This window comes from Saccopteryx bilineata, chromosome 3 (genome assembly GCF_036850765.1).
Source record: "Saccopteryx bilineata isolate mSacBil1 chromosome 3, mSacBil1_pri_phased_curated, whole genome shotgun sequence".
NCBI classification, from domain to species: Eukaryota; Metazoa; Chordata; class Mammalia; order Chiroptera; family Emballonuridae; genus Saccopteryx; species Saccopteryx bilineata.
In genome coordinates, this window is record NC_089492.1 from 250,853,160 (window position 1) to 250,869,807 (window position 16,648).

At 40.3% G+C, this 16,648-nt stretch overlaps 1 protein-coding gene across 1 annotated transcript in view; it reads left to right on the plus strand.

Moving 5' to 3' along the window:
* Positions 1-90: 90 nt before the first annotated feature.
* Positions 91-16,648, plus strand: part of FAF1 (Fas associated factor 1) — a 496,086-nt gene continuing 479,528 nt past the window's right edge. Inside the window, exon 1 of the mRNA XM_066269224.1 lies at positions 91-604. Within this exon, the coding sequence (XP_066125321.1) occupies positions 560-604 (45 nt within the window). The 5' untranslated portion in view covers positions 91-559. The remainder of the gene's footprint in view (positions 605-16,648) is intronic.

The following is a 16,648-nucleotide window of genomic DNA, read 5'->3' on the forward strand; positions in this document are numbered from 1 at the left end:
CCGATAGTGGCGCGCCCAGCGCTTGACAGAAGGGCAGTCACGTGGCAGCCGCAAAGCGGTGCTTTGCGACCTCGATGACAGGCAAAATGTGCGACAGCCGTGGTGCTGGCCAACCAGGGGCGGAGGCGGCGGCCAGGGAGGAAGAGGCGGAGGCGGAGGCGGCTGTGGCGATCGCCCGCCTGCTAGTTCGCTCGGTTTCCCCGCCCCCGCCGGTCTAGCCTCGGCTGAAGGGAGCTGGGTCCGTGCTGTCGCAACCTGACCTTATCGTGGCCGGTTACATTAAGACCGGACCCGCATCCAGAGCGACCTCCGTGTCGAGGTTTCTGCGGCGCGTGCTCCGCGGGGTGCAGGCGACCGGCCCAGGCTCCTGAAGGTTACCGAGTGCATGAGCTCCTAGCCTCCCGCGCTGCCCCGCCCGCCGGCTCGCCGGCCCGCCCGCCGGCTCGTCCGCCCGCCCCTCGGCGCCCGGCGGCGGCGGCGGCGGCGACGGCCGCAGGAGGCGCCGTCTCCCTCCCAGGTGCGTGCTTCGCTCCCGGAGCCGCGGAACTCGGCGGCCGCCATGGCGTCCAACATGGACCGAGAGATGATCCTGGCTGATTTTCAGGTGAAGTATCTGGCCCTGGCTCCTCCCACCTCCAACCTCGTGGGTTCCCGGTGCCAGAAGGGTGGTGTCTTCTCAGTGTTTGTTTGAGCACTGCAGTGGTTTGGGCTTTTATACGTTACGTGGCGTGTGTGTGTGTGTGTGTGTCTGTCTGTGGTGAGCCATGAGGGAACGTGTAATTAATGTGCTATGTTGGGTGTGTATAGGATATGTAATGTACAGCATGAATGGGATTAGTAGGATGAAGGGGTATTGTGGTAGGTAGGGTTATGTGTGCGGACTGTGTAGTGTTGCCTGTATTATATGGTGAATGTGTAGAATTTCAGAGTATTAAGTGTGGAGTGTTTTGGGTCAGGAGTTTAGGTTGCTCCGTGAGGAGAGAGTGTTGTATGGAGTGTGGAGGGTGTGGTGTTGTGGGCGTGTTGTATTTAGGAGAGTGAAAAAGGGTGGTGAGGAGGAGGGGGTGAGGGTAGTGGGGCATCCTGGTTAGTTTGAGGAAGAAATAAACACTGAAGACATTGATGCTTTATTGGAATCTTCTGAGGGTAGGAAGGTAAGGAGGAGGCAAATAGATTATATATATCACAGTATCTTTGCAATGTATTTACAAGCTTAATAAATTACCAATTGCTATTTGCAGATTCCCCTTTTCTACAGATTTGAACTGCTTGGTTGGTGTTCTCTCTCCAGGAATTATGTAAAGGATATGCAAAAGTTATCTCCTCACTGAGCTAAACAGTGACATTGGTATATCTTAGGGAGGCATTTTGAAAGTAGAGCTGTATACATTATGAAGACTAATACCCTGTGAACACCACCATTGTCTTTTGATGTTTAGTCGAAATATCATAGTGAGATCTTTTTAACCATTCATTTTGGTATTAACTTAGAACTTGTTATGTACAGGCAGACTTTTTCCTCTTTTTTTTAAAATTAACACTGTCACCACTGCACAGGGTCTAACATTGCAGGCAATATTTTTTCTTACTGAGATTTTGGTGGACTTTTTTTCTCTTTCTCTGATTTTTTTAAGCCCCCTGCTTTTTACACCTCAGTATTTTGATGGCTATTTCCAGAGTGTGCTCTTTTGATTATCCAGATGTATCTGACATATTAGGGATATACACATTATCTGCATTTAATTATGCTGTAATTTCCAAACTCAGATAGAAGTAATTCTGAAATTAAAAGTTGACCACAATAGTTTGGTGTTTTGTAGGATTAGGAATGGCTTGAAATTTTCTTGCCTGCCTTAATCTTTTCATCTTCTTTTTATTCTCTAATTCAGTCATTTATCTAACGTGGAGTGTAGCTGCTTGAAAAAGGTTTCTATATTTTCAGGAGTAGTTTTATCCTATTATACTATTGTTATGTTTGGGTAGGAAGGGCTTTAGACAGCAACAGAAAGTGTAGTTTACCTCATTTAAAAGCTCTAAGGTAATGATAACTTCGTTCTGCTTTCAGCGAACTTTTTATTTCTCTAATAACTTATGATTGCTTGCTCTGTTTTTATTTTTATTTAAAATTTTTTCTTCCTCCCTCCTTCTTTTGTTTGCTGTCTTCTTACTTGTGACAATTATGCTTATTGTGAGCCTTATATTGGCCAAGGACAGGAAATTTAGGATTTTTGTACTTAGAGGCAAAGTAAGATTTTCTGATGAGCATTTGGGACAAGCATTTTGGTCATATCAGTACATTCTAATAAGTTTTTCTCTTCAAACCAGTGGCAATGCTGTGAACAATTATTTACAAAATGGGAAAAAAGCTTAAGCATCTAAAGTGAACAATTGTTTGCTAAATTGTCTGAGTTTCACATTGTTAAATAGGTAAGCAAACATTATTGGTAGAATAGAAAGTTACTTAGTTTAGGAACCTTGTTTTCTTCTTACAAATGATGATTCCTGATCAATTTGGTCTTGTGGACTTATTTTTAAAATTGACTAGTCTTTTTATTTTTAAATATTCAAGATTTTTTGTAGGATTAATTTTTATAAATTAGCATTTATCCAGTTATCAGAGACCAGGTAATTTGTGTTAAGGATTACAGCTCAAGATGGAAGTGAATACTTGGATGATACTGGTTTCTTCTATAACTGGGCAGATCAGTTTTCCCTCTCAAAAGTGAACATAGCAAAACTATATTCTATTTATTTCATATGATTGTGAAAATTAAAAATAGATTTGAGAACTCAGTTTTGCTTTTGTAGATAGGGACATAATTTTTAAGTATGATTAGATTTTAAAAATAAATAACTTTTAGATTTCTGATTGTTGCTGGATAGTGGGTTCTTATAAATTCAATGTCTAAATATGGTAAAGGTTTTGAGAAAGATTTTTGTATTGTCTTTAAGTATTTCAGCTCAACAGAGAAAGTATCTTCTGAAATCAGTAGAGGAATGGATAACAATTATATGAGGTTAAGAAAACATAATTTGACTATGTTCATGTTTGGGTAAGGAAATTGATTTGCTTGGTTATGGAAGAAACCCATATCATTCAAGTATCCAGATTCCAAGTCTTGAGTTATAATTATATACACATATATTTATATATATACACACATATATAAATAAATAAAACCTGGTTTCATATAACTGGATAAATAGTAGATAGAAGATTATAGCTGAGACTTAATGGAATAGGTTTGGGATTTTGTAGGTGAATAACTCATTACAAAGCAAATATATTCCCAGTTGTCCTATAAAAGATTTTTTCCCTCAAATCAAATCAGCTCCCAGTTAAAACAAAATTTAAATTGTGGTGAAATACCCATAACATAAAACTTTCCATTTTAACCATTTTAAATGTCCTGTTCAGTGACCTTAAGTACATTCACTTTTTGTGACCATTACCATCTTCTATCTCTAGAACTTATCTTTTTTTCTCTATAGTTGGTTCTCTTTATAGACTCTGAATGTAGGAACAGAGAACTTTTTATCTTGCAAAACTGTAATTCTGTACCTACTAAACAGTAATTTCCCATTCTTTCTCTCTCCAGCCCCTGGCAACCATTCTGTTTTCTGTCTCTATGAATGTGAATAGTCTAGGTAACTCATATAAATGGAATGAATCATAATTATTTATTCTTTTGTGACCGCCTTTTTCCACTTAGCATAAAATCTCCAATGTTCATCTGTGTTGTAGCATGTGTCAGAATTTCCCTTTTAAAGCTGAATAAAAATATATTTTGTGTATGTACCACATTTTATTTATCTATCTGCTGATGGACACTTTTTTTCATGTTTTGGCTGTTGTGAATCATTGATGCCGCTGTGAACATGTACAAATATCTGTTCCAGTCTCTGCTTTCAATTCTTTAGGGTGTACACTCAGAAGTGGAATTACAGGATCATATGGTATTTTTATTTTTTATTTTTATTTTAGGGAACTGCCATACTGTTTTCCATAGTGGCTGAACCACCAAAATTTTGAATGGGGAGAATGACAGCACCCTGTTTAATCAGTTATTTGTAAATTCAACTCTGAGCAAATGAATTTAGAATTTGGGATAGTTTAACAATAATCAGCTTTAGTGTAAATAGTGTTAGCATAGTATGCTGTTAGAATGAGTAGAGTAGTACACCTGCAGTTTGGCCAGAGCCAGGTGGGAGTGTAAAGGAATTTCCTGGGTTTAGAAAACAATCAGTCATTGGTGAATCATGAGATTTTTTCTTTAATGTCTTTTTGTAACAAAGAGATGCATTCAAGTGAAAGTTCCAAATCTTGTTCTTTTTGTAATTGAGAATTCTTTTAACTTTAGGTTAAGGCATAGAGCAAAAATAATTTGATCAAACAAACTTTTGAGACTGTATTTGGTTTGCTTACAGATTTGAAAATACTTAAACAATTGCAGTTGCTGTCATGTTATTTCAGTAATATTAGTTACCTCTTACTTTGGGTCCAGATAAACCCAAACTGAGTCGCGTCCCCCTTAATCATTCTTTCTTTTTCTTTTTTTAAGTGAGAGGAGGGAAGATAGATTCCTGCATGCACCCTGACCGGGATCCACCCGGCAACCCCCATCTAGGGCCATGGTTGGACCAGCTGAGCCATCCTCAGTGCCCTGGTCTGATGCTGGAACCGGTCGAGCCACTGGCTGTAAGAGGGGAAGAGAGAGAGAAGAGGGAAAGGGAGGGGAAGAGGAGCAGATGGCCGCTTCTTACAATGTCTGTGCCCTGACTGGGGATTGAACCCAGGATGTCTGCATGCCAGGCCAATGCTCTATCCCTTTCCACTGAGCTAACTGGCCAGGGCCTTTAATTTAATTTTTCAATTAACGTCATGCTAATTTCTTTTTCCTCTAAGACAGTATTTTCATAACAGTTTTTCTGTGGGAACAAAAAGAGTGGTGTAGCTGTTTAGATTAATCTCACATGTTAGTCTCATTTTTTAGTTTATGTTTCTTTATTACTGATAATATAAAGACAGATCATAACACTACTGAAGCAAAGGAAAAACAAGAATAACTCATTAGTAATATTTTCTTTCAGACTTTTTCAGGAACAAAACCTTATCTGCCTTGCTAAAAAATACTCTTTCTGAACCTAGTTCCAGTGGTCACAGATTAAGAGCCCTTTTATTTTTTTTCTAATTTGGCATTGATTTTTATGTTATTTTCAGTTATGTTTCAGTTATGTTCAGTTATGTCAACAGAATTATGCCTTTGTTTTCTTCTGGTTTTTCCAGCTGGTAATACTTTTGTTGCCTAAATTGCTGTATACATTTTCATATATTGGATTATCACTGTGGGACTTTTAAGTTTTCATGGGCCTATCAACTCCTTTTTGAAACATACACTCTTCCATTACACTACTGGTAACTAACTTGTAAATGATTTCTGCTCCTTCATAATATTTTTTCTTCTAAATAAATCTGTGATTCCCTCTTCTTTCTTTTTAGTTTGATACAAAGATATCTCCTACAAAAGAGGATGCCAGACTATGTGAGTGGAAATAATACTGATCCAAACAAATAGATATCTTCTGTGATGTTATGGCTTAGGGACCAAACTAAGTATTCATGGAACATCATATATATTTACTGGGAGAATACCTTGTGCAAGACATTGAGAACTGTGGCCAAAAGTAGTCTTATTTCCATCCTTTCTTTCCTTTCTTCACTATCCACTTCTCTTTATTGGAGGGACAGATCATGTTGTTTGAGGGTTTGGATTGTTGGTCACTGGAAAATAGTGTGGTATGTAGAAAAAGTTTAGTAGTTAGTGGTTAAGAACATGGACTTTGAGGTCAGTTCACTTGGGTTTAAATCATAGCTCTGCCACTTACTCTTCTTGTGATCTTTGACCAGTCACTTCATAACTCTTTGCCTCAGTTTCCCCATAGGAAAGATGAGTTAATCCATGTAAAGTAATTAGAATAGGTGTCTGATGTAGAAAGTGTTCAATACATTTATCTGATATTTTCATTTTTACAGTTCATCTTAGCCAAAGTCTGAAAAATGATATGTTGTTTTCATTTTTTGACAATTTTAAGGTACATACTTTTTCTCTGCTGGGGAATTCAGAGATCATCTATTTATAGCTTTTCGTTTTTCCTTTTGTGCAAGTTGAGAACCCAGAAAAAGGAAGTGGCTTGTCCAAGGTCATGGGAAACAAAGATTTTATCCAGGTGTATATAAAAGTGTTCATTTCTAGGTTAATTTGTTAGCTTGGAGATTTAGAGGAAGATAAGATCCATTTTTCAGAAATTTCTCCAGAGAATAAAACTTACATATAAAATAAATTAACAATGCCTGGTGTATAGCAGACATGCTATAAGGAAGGAAGGGAGAAAGGGAGGGAGGGAAGGCGGACAGATAGAGGGGCACAGGGATAGAAGAAGGAAGGAAGGAAGGAAGGGGCTGGCACTGGCACTATATCTGGTCCTTCCTCTCCTACCATTCATTCCAGTCTAGTGCCTTGTTTCTAAGCGCATGGGTAGTTGGAATCTTCAGATTTTTTTGAGCATGGTTGAGTTGATGCCTGTTGTTTGCCAAACTGGTCTTATGGACTTTGTAGATCAAGGATCAGGAAATTATAACCTATAAGCTAGCTGCCTGTTTTAGTACATTAAGGTTTACTGGAACACAGCTGCATCTGTTCTTACCTATTTCCTATGACTGCTGTCTTGCTTCAGTGACAGAGGTGAGTAGTTGAGACAGACTTTATAGCCCACAAGCCTAAAATATCCACTGTCTGGGCCTTTAAGATAAAGTTATCCCCCACCCACACCCTCAATGAGACAAACTCTTTTCCCTAGGATTTAGTAACTGCAAAAATACCTCACAGGCTATTGTATGGTTATGTATGATATAATACCATAAACATTATATGGTTACACCTCCATAACAGGCAGTTGTTAGAACATTGCACTTAGGCAGACTAGAGCTCTAGTTTTTTTCTAGCTTTTTGCTTTGCTTTTTGTTTTGGCTGTGGTTCTTTGAGAAAGAACCACAGGCAAAACTTACCCTTTCTAGGATTCAGTTATTCAGTCTATAAAACTGAGGTCCTCTATCTACCCCCAAACAGAAGACTGTACTAGATCAGGTATTCAAATAGAGTCTGGACAATCACTCGGCAGCAGAAGGTTTGAGGATATTCATTTTTTTTCCTTTTGTAATTTATTTTATTGGGATACCATTGGTTAATAGGATCATATAGGTTTCAAGTGTACTATATTAAGGTTTATTGGAACACAGCTGTCTTACAATGATACATGATCTGAATATTGCATGGTGTGGCCATCACCCAAAGTCAAACCATCTTCCATCACCATATATTTGGCCCCCTTTACTCCCTACCCCCACCGCTTTTGCTCTGGTAACCACCATGCTATTGTCTATGTCAGTGAGTCTCAGTTTTATATCCCACATATGAGTGAAATAATATACATAGTTCTTAGCTTCTTCTGACTGACTTATTTTTGCTTAGCATAATAGTCTCAAAATCCATCCATGTTTTGTAAATGGCAGTATTTCATCTTCTCTTTTGGCTGAGTGGTATTCCATTGTATATGTGTGCCAAATCTTTATCCAGTCCCTTTTTGAATGACATTTTGATTGTCTCAATGTCTTGGCCATGCAGTGAATAATCCTGCAATGAGCATGGGGGTGCGTATGAGGGACATTCATTTATAATTTAGGTAATTGATCTAGATTAGGGGTCAGCAAACTACATCCTGAGGGCCGTTTTTGTCAATAAAGTCTTATTGGAAGACAGTTATACTTATTTGTTTATATATTGTCTTTACCTTTAGGAGCAGAGTTTAGTAGTTGATTTCATAGCCTACAAAGCTTAAAATATTTATCCTGCTCCTTATAGGAACATTTGCTAACCTCTGATTGAGATTCGTGGTTTTCAACTGTGGGTGATTCCTGTTCCCCAAGGGATATTAGGCACTGTCTAGAGACATTTTTTTTTTGCCATTACAACTGGGGGGTTGCTACTAGCATGTACTAGGTAAAGGCTGCTCAACATGCTATAATGCACAAGACATCCTCCTAAACTGAAGAATTGTCCACCCTTAATTTCAATAGTGCTGAAAAGCCTGGATTTAAATCTGTGGTTCTGAAGCTTCAGCTTGCATAAGAATAAATTGGACTTGCTTGACTTCTGGTAGCACAGTGGATGGAATGTTGACCTGAAATGTTGAGGTCATTGATTTGAAACCCTGGGCTTGCCTGGTAGGGATACATATGGGAGTTGATGCTTCCTGCTCCTCCCTTTCTCTCCCCCTCCCAAATGAATAAATAAAATCTTAAAAAAGAAAAGAATAACCTGGACCTGTTCAACTACTGTTGGCTGGACCCCCCACCCCAGAGTTTCTGATTTAATGGATCTTTAGTGGAGCCTGCAAATTTGCATTTCTTTTAGGGCTCAGATTATGCTGATGCTGCTGATCCAAGGACAACTTGTGAACAACTGATGTAGATGACTTTTGACATCCATACCTATGATTCTTTGATTTTGTGATAATAAGTACTGTTCCATTTTATGACTCAGGAAAATTAAATATTTCAGTATATGCTTGATGCTCGCAATAAAATGTGCTGTTTCATGACTCTGTTTTTGAGCTTTTTTGTCATGTCCCTTTGGACAACTTCTGTTTATCTTTTAAAATTCATCCCTTACCTTTGCTTGTAACGTCTCTGCCCATTGTCTCTTATGCACTTTATCTTCTTTTGAGTCTTATGTCACACTGTCAATAATCCCTTTACAAGTTTCTTTACCCTACTGTCAACTCTTTGAGTGAACAACTGCCTGTGTCTTAACTATCTGTTCCTCTAGTATCTATTAAGGGGTACTCACTGAATTTTTTGAAGGAATATTATGAATATTGGTGGGTATGCTACAAATAAGTAGATTAGAATTATAAATTTTTATGTATTTTTAAGCATCTATCCTTTGCTGATGTGATTTTGGTTTTATTTTGTTTTTGTTTTTTATTATTATTTTTAAATTTTTATTGATTTCAGTGGGAGAGAAAGGAAGAGAGAGAGAGGAGAACATAGAGCTGTTCCTCTAGGTGCCCTGACCAAGGATTGAACCACAACCTTGGTGTTTTCGGGACGACACTCTTAACCAACTGTGCTAACCGGCCAGGGCTGAACTTTTTTTTTTAAAGTCAATTTTAGTTGTATTACGTGGCATCTAGATAAAGTGAGGTAGAAATACAATTGAGCGTTCTAATTTTAGGTTTAATGGGGGAGGAAAAATAACATTAGCATCTAGCTATTGACTGCTTTGTATGTGCCAGCAACTGTACTAGGCTCTCAACATCTAAATTCTATAGTGATCTTTTGTTGGGATCCAGTGATATGGTTCTCCATGGTTTCTGTGTGTCTTTTGAGCAGAGACACTGACTGCTTTTTGTTTCTGTGTTTTCAAGGATGTTCATATAGTGAGCAGCTTTGGATGATAGAGATAGTGTCTCCCTTTGGAGTAAAGGGCAGGAATGCATAGTATTCACTTTTATTATTACTTTTTTTTTTTTAAGAGTTTAAAATGAAAATGAGTTTTTTAGTGAAGTGATAGGAGAAAGAAGGGTACTCCACAGGCAGAGTGTCCCATAGCATCCATTTAAAAATATTTGGGTTCTCCAGGCCCTGTGTTCCTCTTCTGTAATGCAGTCCACTGCATGTGCAGGTGTCTGTTGGCCTACTTTTGTGTTGCCCTGTGGGAAATGGGGCTGGGCAACTGCATGAGAGAATGCTGGTACTCTCACTACAGAGATTGCCATGAGTCATAAAGTTGATTTTCTCTAACCCAGGAGTCTAGGTCTTTTGCCAGTACCTATGAAACTGCAGGCTAACTTGTTAGCTTGCAAGTATAGTAAAATCTTAGATCTTTCACTACTGCCCTTAACTTGGCAACAAGGATGGAATGTTGACAAACATGACTTTTTGAAAGAAGGTTGAAGGTTTAATGGTCAGATTAACAGGATTTGGGGAGAGTCCATGGGAATTGGTAGCATGTTGACCAAATTATTGACTAAATTGTTGAGTGGCTCTCTACTTTATTGCCTGTTAATGAGGAGGAATTAAGAAGGTGGTTGCAAATTGAGTTCTAAGAAGTAGTTTTAGAAACAGTAGCCAGAACATTCCTCTGGTTGTTTTCTACTCTCAACTCTCACTTAATCCCTTAGGTAGGGGGGATTAATTTTTTTTTCTTAGATTTTATTCATTGATTTTATGGGAGTAGGGGTACGAGAAGTATCAGCTCATAGTCGCTTCACTTTAGTTGTTCATTGCTTGCTTGTTGTATGTGCCTTGACCAGGCAAGCCCAGAGTTTCAAACCAGTGACCTCAGCATTCCAGGTTGATGCTCTATCCACTGTGCCACCACAGGCCAGGCCAGGGGATTTTTTTCACCTCTCTTATTTGTCAGGCTCAGGTTCAGACTCCACCCATTTTAACAACGGGTACTAAGATTTGTCCTGGCTGGACAGAAAGTTCTGCCTCTATTCAGACAACACTTACAGACATTTGTACACCTATACTTATATGTGAAAGGAGGCAAATTTTCAGCCCCTGGGGTCAAAAAGCAAAGTTGTTAGGCCTTTCACTGCTTTGTCTGAGATGAAATGACAGGGGTACCTAATGTTTTGTGGCTCAGCCTCTTCTTTAGAGGGAGCTTAGTTCCCAACTTCACTGTTTGAAGCAAAGCCACTGACTCAGTAGAGTCCTCAATTCATAGAGGTTTCCCTAAACCTGAGCCTGGTGCTTCAGTGGTTCAGCTATGCTGGAACTGATTTTATCTCATCTTCTGGGACAGTTCAGCCTTAGCACGAGCTATGCAGACTGATAATGGATGTGGTTGCTCTGTTCAGTGGACAGAAGTCAAGGCTGTTCTTACAGCTCTGGCCAGTACTCTCCTTCATGAAACTGTATTTCTTCTAACCCTTGTTCTGTTGCCAATGGTCTATTTGGTCTGCCATTTATAAATTGTAGACTGGTAGGTTGAACACAGCTAGCTGTGAACAATGGAAACAAATTATAGTTGCTGATCAAACTGCCTGGATCACTCATGTAGATGCCCACAGTAAGGTCCTGTTCTCTCATGAAGTCCCCTGAAATCAAGCTTCTGATTGAGCCTGCACTGCTCAGAGCCATCATTGTTGCCTGGATCTATTATTGTATCAGATGTGACAGCATATTAACTACCATAAACTGCATGCAAATGAAAGGATTTTATGTTTTTGATGCAGACAGTACTACTGCATGCCAGACTTGTGACTCCTGCCAAAAGTTGACCGGTTTGTCACATTATGAGAGATGCCACCTTGCATGGGATTTTGGTCCCTGCCTGCTTTTAGCAAATTGAATATGTTGGATCTCTGCCCTCCCTCTCAGAGGTATCAGTGGTGCCTCACTTCTGTTGATACTTTTTCTGGTTATGGTTTTACTGTTCTAGTCCAGTTAGGTTACTGGCCACAACATTGTGGTCCTTGAAACTAGTATGTGTTAGGCTTTCAGGTTTTCTGGACCATTTGCAGATGATAGTGTACTTTTTACAGCAAAAGCTTCTCAATAGTGAGCTGATTGTCAAGATTAAGGGATTTTCCATGTTCCCCGCCATCCATAGGTATCTGGTATATGGATGAGTGATGAATGTTAGAATAGCTTCCTCCTTAGTAAGTCAGTTTGGTCACTGAATACAGCTGTCCCCAGAAAGGAATCATCTCCTCTTGATCACTTGATCACTTCCTGGATAAAGAAGGGATAGGAGGTTATGTAGCCTTATTTTGAAAATTCAAGATTTCATCCCGACCGTTGCTGGGAATGATACTTTTTTCCCTTTCCTAGCCGCAACTCAATGCCAATCTGTTGTTATATCTTCTATTTGACAGCTCTCCAAAAGGTGGCCTAGGAGGTTCAAACTTAATTCTGCTTCAGCCACCTAGCTTTCTTTTGTTGGGTTGACACGGTCCTATTATAAGGATAAATCACTACTCAGTTGAGTACACTGTTTGCAGAGTCCACTGTGGTGGCCCTTGTGGGTCTGTGGGGACTATAAATAGGTTTCTATAAAATTCCTTTGACCCTCTTGTGAATGACATTTCCAAATAAAAAGCCTGAGTGTGAGTAGGAGATGATGATTGGGAAAAGGATGAAGTTGTAACTACTGGATGGGGAATGGTTTTGTGGTAGTGGAGAGAAAGCAACAATCTCATCATCTGGGGAGGGAATACCTTATAACTGAGAAAGTTTGGGGAAGGGAAAGACATTAATGTTTTTTGTCTTTCAGAACTACACTTGAAGTCTAATCAGTTTGTACTGTTTAATTTGTGATAGCTATTGTTATTCCCATTTTAAAGATGAAAAACTGAATGTGTAAAGAAGTTAAGTACAATAATTTCCTGACCAGGCGGTGGCGCAGTGGGTAGAGCGTCGGCCTGGGATGCAAAGGACCCGGGTTCAAAACCCTGAGGTCACTGGCTTGAACACAGGCTCATCTGGCTTGATCACTGGCTCACCAGCTTGAGCGTGGGTTGCTGGCTTGAGCATGGGATCATAGACATAACCCTATAGTCATTTACTTGAGCCCAAAGGTTGCTGGCTTGAAGCCCAAGGTCTCTGGCTTGAGCCCAAGGTCACTGGCTTGAGCAAGGGGTCACTCGTTCTGCTGTAGCCACCTCCCCCCATCAAGGCACATACGAGAAAGCAATCAATGAACAACTAAGGTGCTACAACAAAAAATTTATGCTTGTCATCTCTTTCTCTTCCTGTCTATCTCTCTGTCTCTGTCTCACTCAAAAAAAAAAGTTCAGTAGTTATCTAATGTCAGATAGTTAGAACTAGGCTGGGTTTGGCACTCATATCTGCTGTACTCCATAGTTAAGTCTACAATCTTAAATATCCATATTTCTCAAATAAGTATGCTAGGGAGTACTTAAAGCTACCTGATAAGTAGCACATCTTTTTGTAGCACCCATTTAAAAGAAATTTAAAAAGAATTATTGGTTTTTAAAAATTTTATCAGCCCTGGCCAGTTGGCTCAGTGGTGGAGCGTCGGCCTGGCGTGCGGAAGTCCCGGGTTCGATTCCCGGCCAGGGCACACAGGAGAGGCGCTCATCTGCTTCTCCACCCCTCCCCCTCTCCTTCCTCTCTGTCTCTCTCTTCCCCTACCACGGCGAGGCTCCATTGGAGCGAGGATGGCCCGGGCGCTGGGGATGGCTCCTTGGCCTCTGCCCCGGGCGCTAGAGTGGCTCTGGTCGCAACGGAGCTGCGCCCCGGAGGGGCAGAGCATCGCCCCCTGGTGGGCAGAGCGTTGCCCCCTGGTGGGCGTGCCAGTGTGGATCCTGGTCGGGCGCATGCGGGAGTCTGTCTGACTGTCTCTCCCCGTTTCCAGCTTCGGAAAAATGCAAAAAAAAAAAAAAAAAAACTATCATGAAATAAATTAAATTTTGCACGAATTTTAAATAAAAGATGAAATTTCAAAAAATTATAGGGATGTGGCTTACATTACTTTGGTTCATTCTCCTTCTTCCATGAAGAAACATGTTTCCCTTTCTCCATCATTATGACTGGAGTAGTTGAGAAAAATAGTAAGTGCTGCATTATACAACGTTGGCTATTAAAATACAAATCAGAGCTGCATCAGTTTTTTATTTTTTTTATTCCTTCGTTTTGTTAAAGCTTTGTGAAACACAAAAAGAAAAAAAAGTTTTTCTGATGTCCTTGGATTTACCAAGGCTACTAGAGGAATCAAAAGAAGAAAAGAAAACGAACCCTGGCTGGTTGGCTCAGTAGTAGAGCATTGGCCTGGTGTGTGGAAGTCCCGGGTTTGATTCCCAGTCAGGGCACACAGGAGAAGCGACCATCTGCTTCTCCCCCCCCTCCCCCCATCTCTTTCTCTCTCTTCCCCTTCCTCTCCTGCAGCCATGCCTCTGTTGGTTCGAGCACATCAGCTCCAGGCACTGGGCACTGAGAATGGCTCTGTGGAGCCTTTACCTCAGGCATTGAAAATAGCTCAGTTGCGAGCATGGTCCCAGATGGGCAGAGCATCGGCCCTAAATGGGGGATGCTGGGCGGATTCCAGTCAGAGCACATGCGGGAATCTATCTCCCCTCCTCTCACTTAGAAAAGAAGAAAAAAGAAGAAAAAACTGGGATTCATTGATTTATGAAGCAATGATTGCTATTGGGATTTAATACTTCAGCAAGAGATTATCCTGTCACTGGTATTATTATTATTATTATTATTATTATTTGTATTTTTCTGAAGCTAGAAACCGGGAGAGACAGTCAGACAGACTCCCACATGTGCCCGACGGGGATCCACCCGGCACGCCCACCAGGGGGCGATGCTCTGCCCCTCCGGGGCATCGTTCTGTTGCGACCAGAGCCACTCTAGTGCCTGGGGCAGAGGCCAAGGAGCCATCCCCAGTGCCTGGGCCATCTTTGCTCCAGTGGAGTCTCGGCTGCGGGAGGGGAAGAGAGATACAGAGAGGAAAGAGAGGGGGAGGGGTGGAGAAGCAGATGGGCGCTTCTCCTGTGTGTCCTGGCCGGGAATCGAACCCGGGACTTCTGCACACCAGGCCGACGCTCTACCACTGAGCCAACCAGCCAGGGCTGGTATTATTATTATTATTATTATTATTATTTTTGAATTCAATATTCCTTTAATGCATGTGTCCCCAGTGACAGACAAAAACCTGAACTGGTATAAAGGCAGAGGAAATTCCTAGTATCTCATGATGTTATTTATTTATTTATTTTTTAATATTAATATTTTTTTTATTAAATTTAATGCAGTGACATTGATAAATCAGGGTACATATGTTGAGAGAAAATATCTCTAGATTATTTTGACATTTGATTGTGCTGTATACCCCTCCCCCAAAGTTAAATTGTCTTCTGTCACCTTCTATCTGGTTTTCTTTGTGCCCCTCCCCTCCCCTAACCCCTCTCTCCTTCTTCACCCCCTCCCCCCTCCCCCAACCCCCCCCCCCCGCCCCTGTTGCCATCACATTCTTGTTCATGTCTCTGAGTCTCATTTTTATGTCCCTTCTATGTATGGATTCATCTCAGTTTTTTTTCTGATTTACTTATTTCACTCCGTATAATGTTATCAAGGTCCATCCATGCTATTGTAAATGATCCGATGTCATCATTTCTTATGGCTGAGTAGTATTCCATAGTATATATGTACCAAAGTTTTTTAATCCACTCGTCCTCTGACGGACACTTGGGCTGTTTCCAGATCTTCGCTATTGTGAACAATGCTGCCACAAACATGCGGGTGCATTTCTCCTTTTCGAGCCGTTCTATGGTGTCCTTGGGGTATATTCCTAAAAGTGGGATAGCTGGGTCAAAAGGCGGTTCGATTTTCAGTTTTTTGAGGAATCTCCATACTGTTTTCCACAGTGGCTGCACCAGTCTGCATTCCCACCAGCAGTGCAGGAGGGTCCCCTTTTCTCCACATCCTCGCCAGCACTTATTCTGTGTTGTTTTGTTGATAAGCGCCATTCTGACTGGTGTAAGGTGATATCTCATTGTGGTTTTAATTTGCATTCTCTAATGATTAGTGATGTTGAGCATTTTTTCATATGCCTGTTGGCCATCTGTATGTCCTCTTTGGAGAAGTGTCTATTCATCTCTTTTGCCCATTTTTGGATTGGGTTGTTTGTCTTCCTGGTGTTGAGTTTTACAAGTTCTTTATAAATTTTGGTTATTAACCCCTTATCAGACGTATTGTCAAATATGTTCTCCCATTGTGTAGTTTGTCTTTTTATTCTGTTCTTGTCTTTAGCTGTGCAAAAGCTTTTTAGTTTGATATAGTCCCATTTGTTTATCCTGTCTTTTATTTCACTTCCCCGTGGAGATAAATCAGCAAATATATTGCTCCGAGAGATGTCGGAGAGCTTACTGCCTATGTTTTCTTCTAAGATGCTTATGGTTTCACGGCCTACATTCAAGTCTTTTATCCATTTTGAGTTTATTTTTGTGAGTGGTGTAAGCTGGTGATCTAGTTTCATTTTTTTGCAGGTAGCTGTCCAATTTTCCCAACACCATTTGTTAAAGAGGCTGTCTTTACTCCATTGTATTTCCTTACCTCCTTTGTCAAATATCAGTTGTCCATAGAACTGTGGGTTTATTTCTGGGTTCTCTGTTCTATTCCATTGATCTATATGCCTGTTCTTATGCCAGTACCAGGCTGTTTTGAGTACAATGGCCTTGTAGTATAACTTGATATCAGGAAGTGTGATACCTCCCACTTTATTCTTCTTTTTTAAGATTGCTGAGGCTATTCGTGTCCTTTTTTGGTTCCATATAAATTTTTGGAATATGTGTTCTATATCTTTGAAGTATGTCATTGGTATTTTAATTGGTATTGCATTGAATTTATAAATTGCTTTGGGTAATATAGACATTTTAATGATGTTTATTCTTCCTAACCATGAGCACGGTATATGCTTCCACTTGTTAGTATCTTCATTGATTTCTTTTATCAATGTTTTGTAATTTTCCGAGTACAAGTCTTTAGTCTCCTTGGTTAAGTTTACTCCTAGGTACTCTATTTTTTTGGTTGTAATTGTGAAGGGGATTG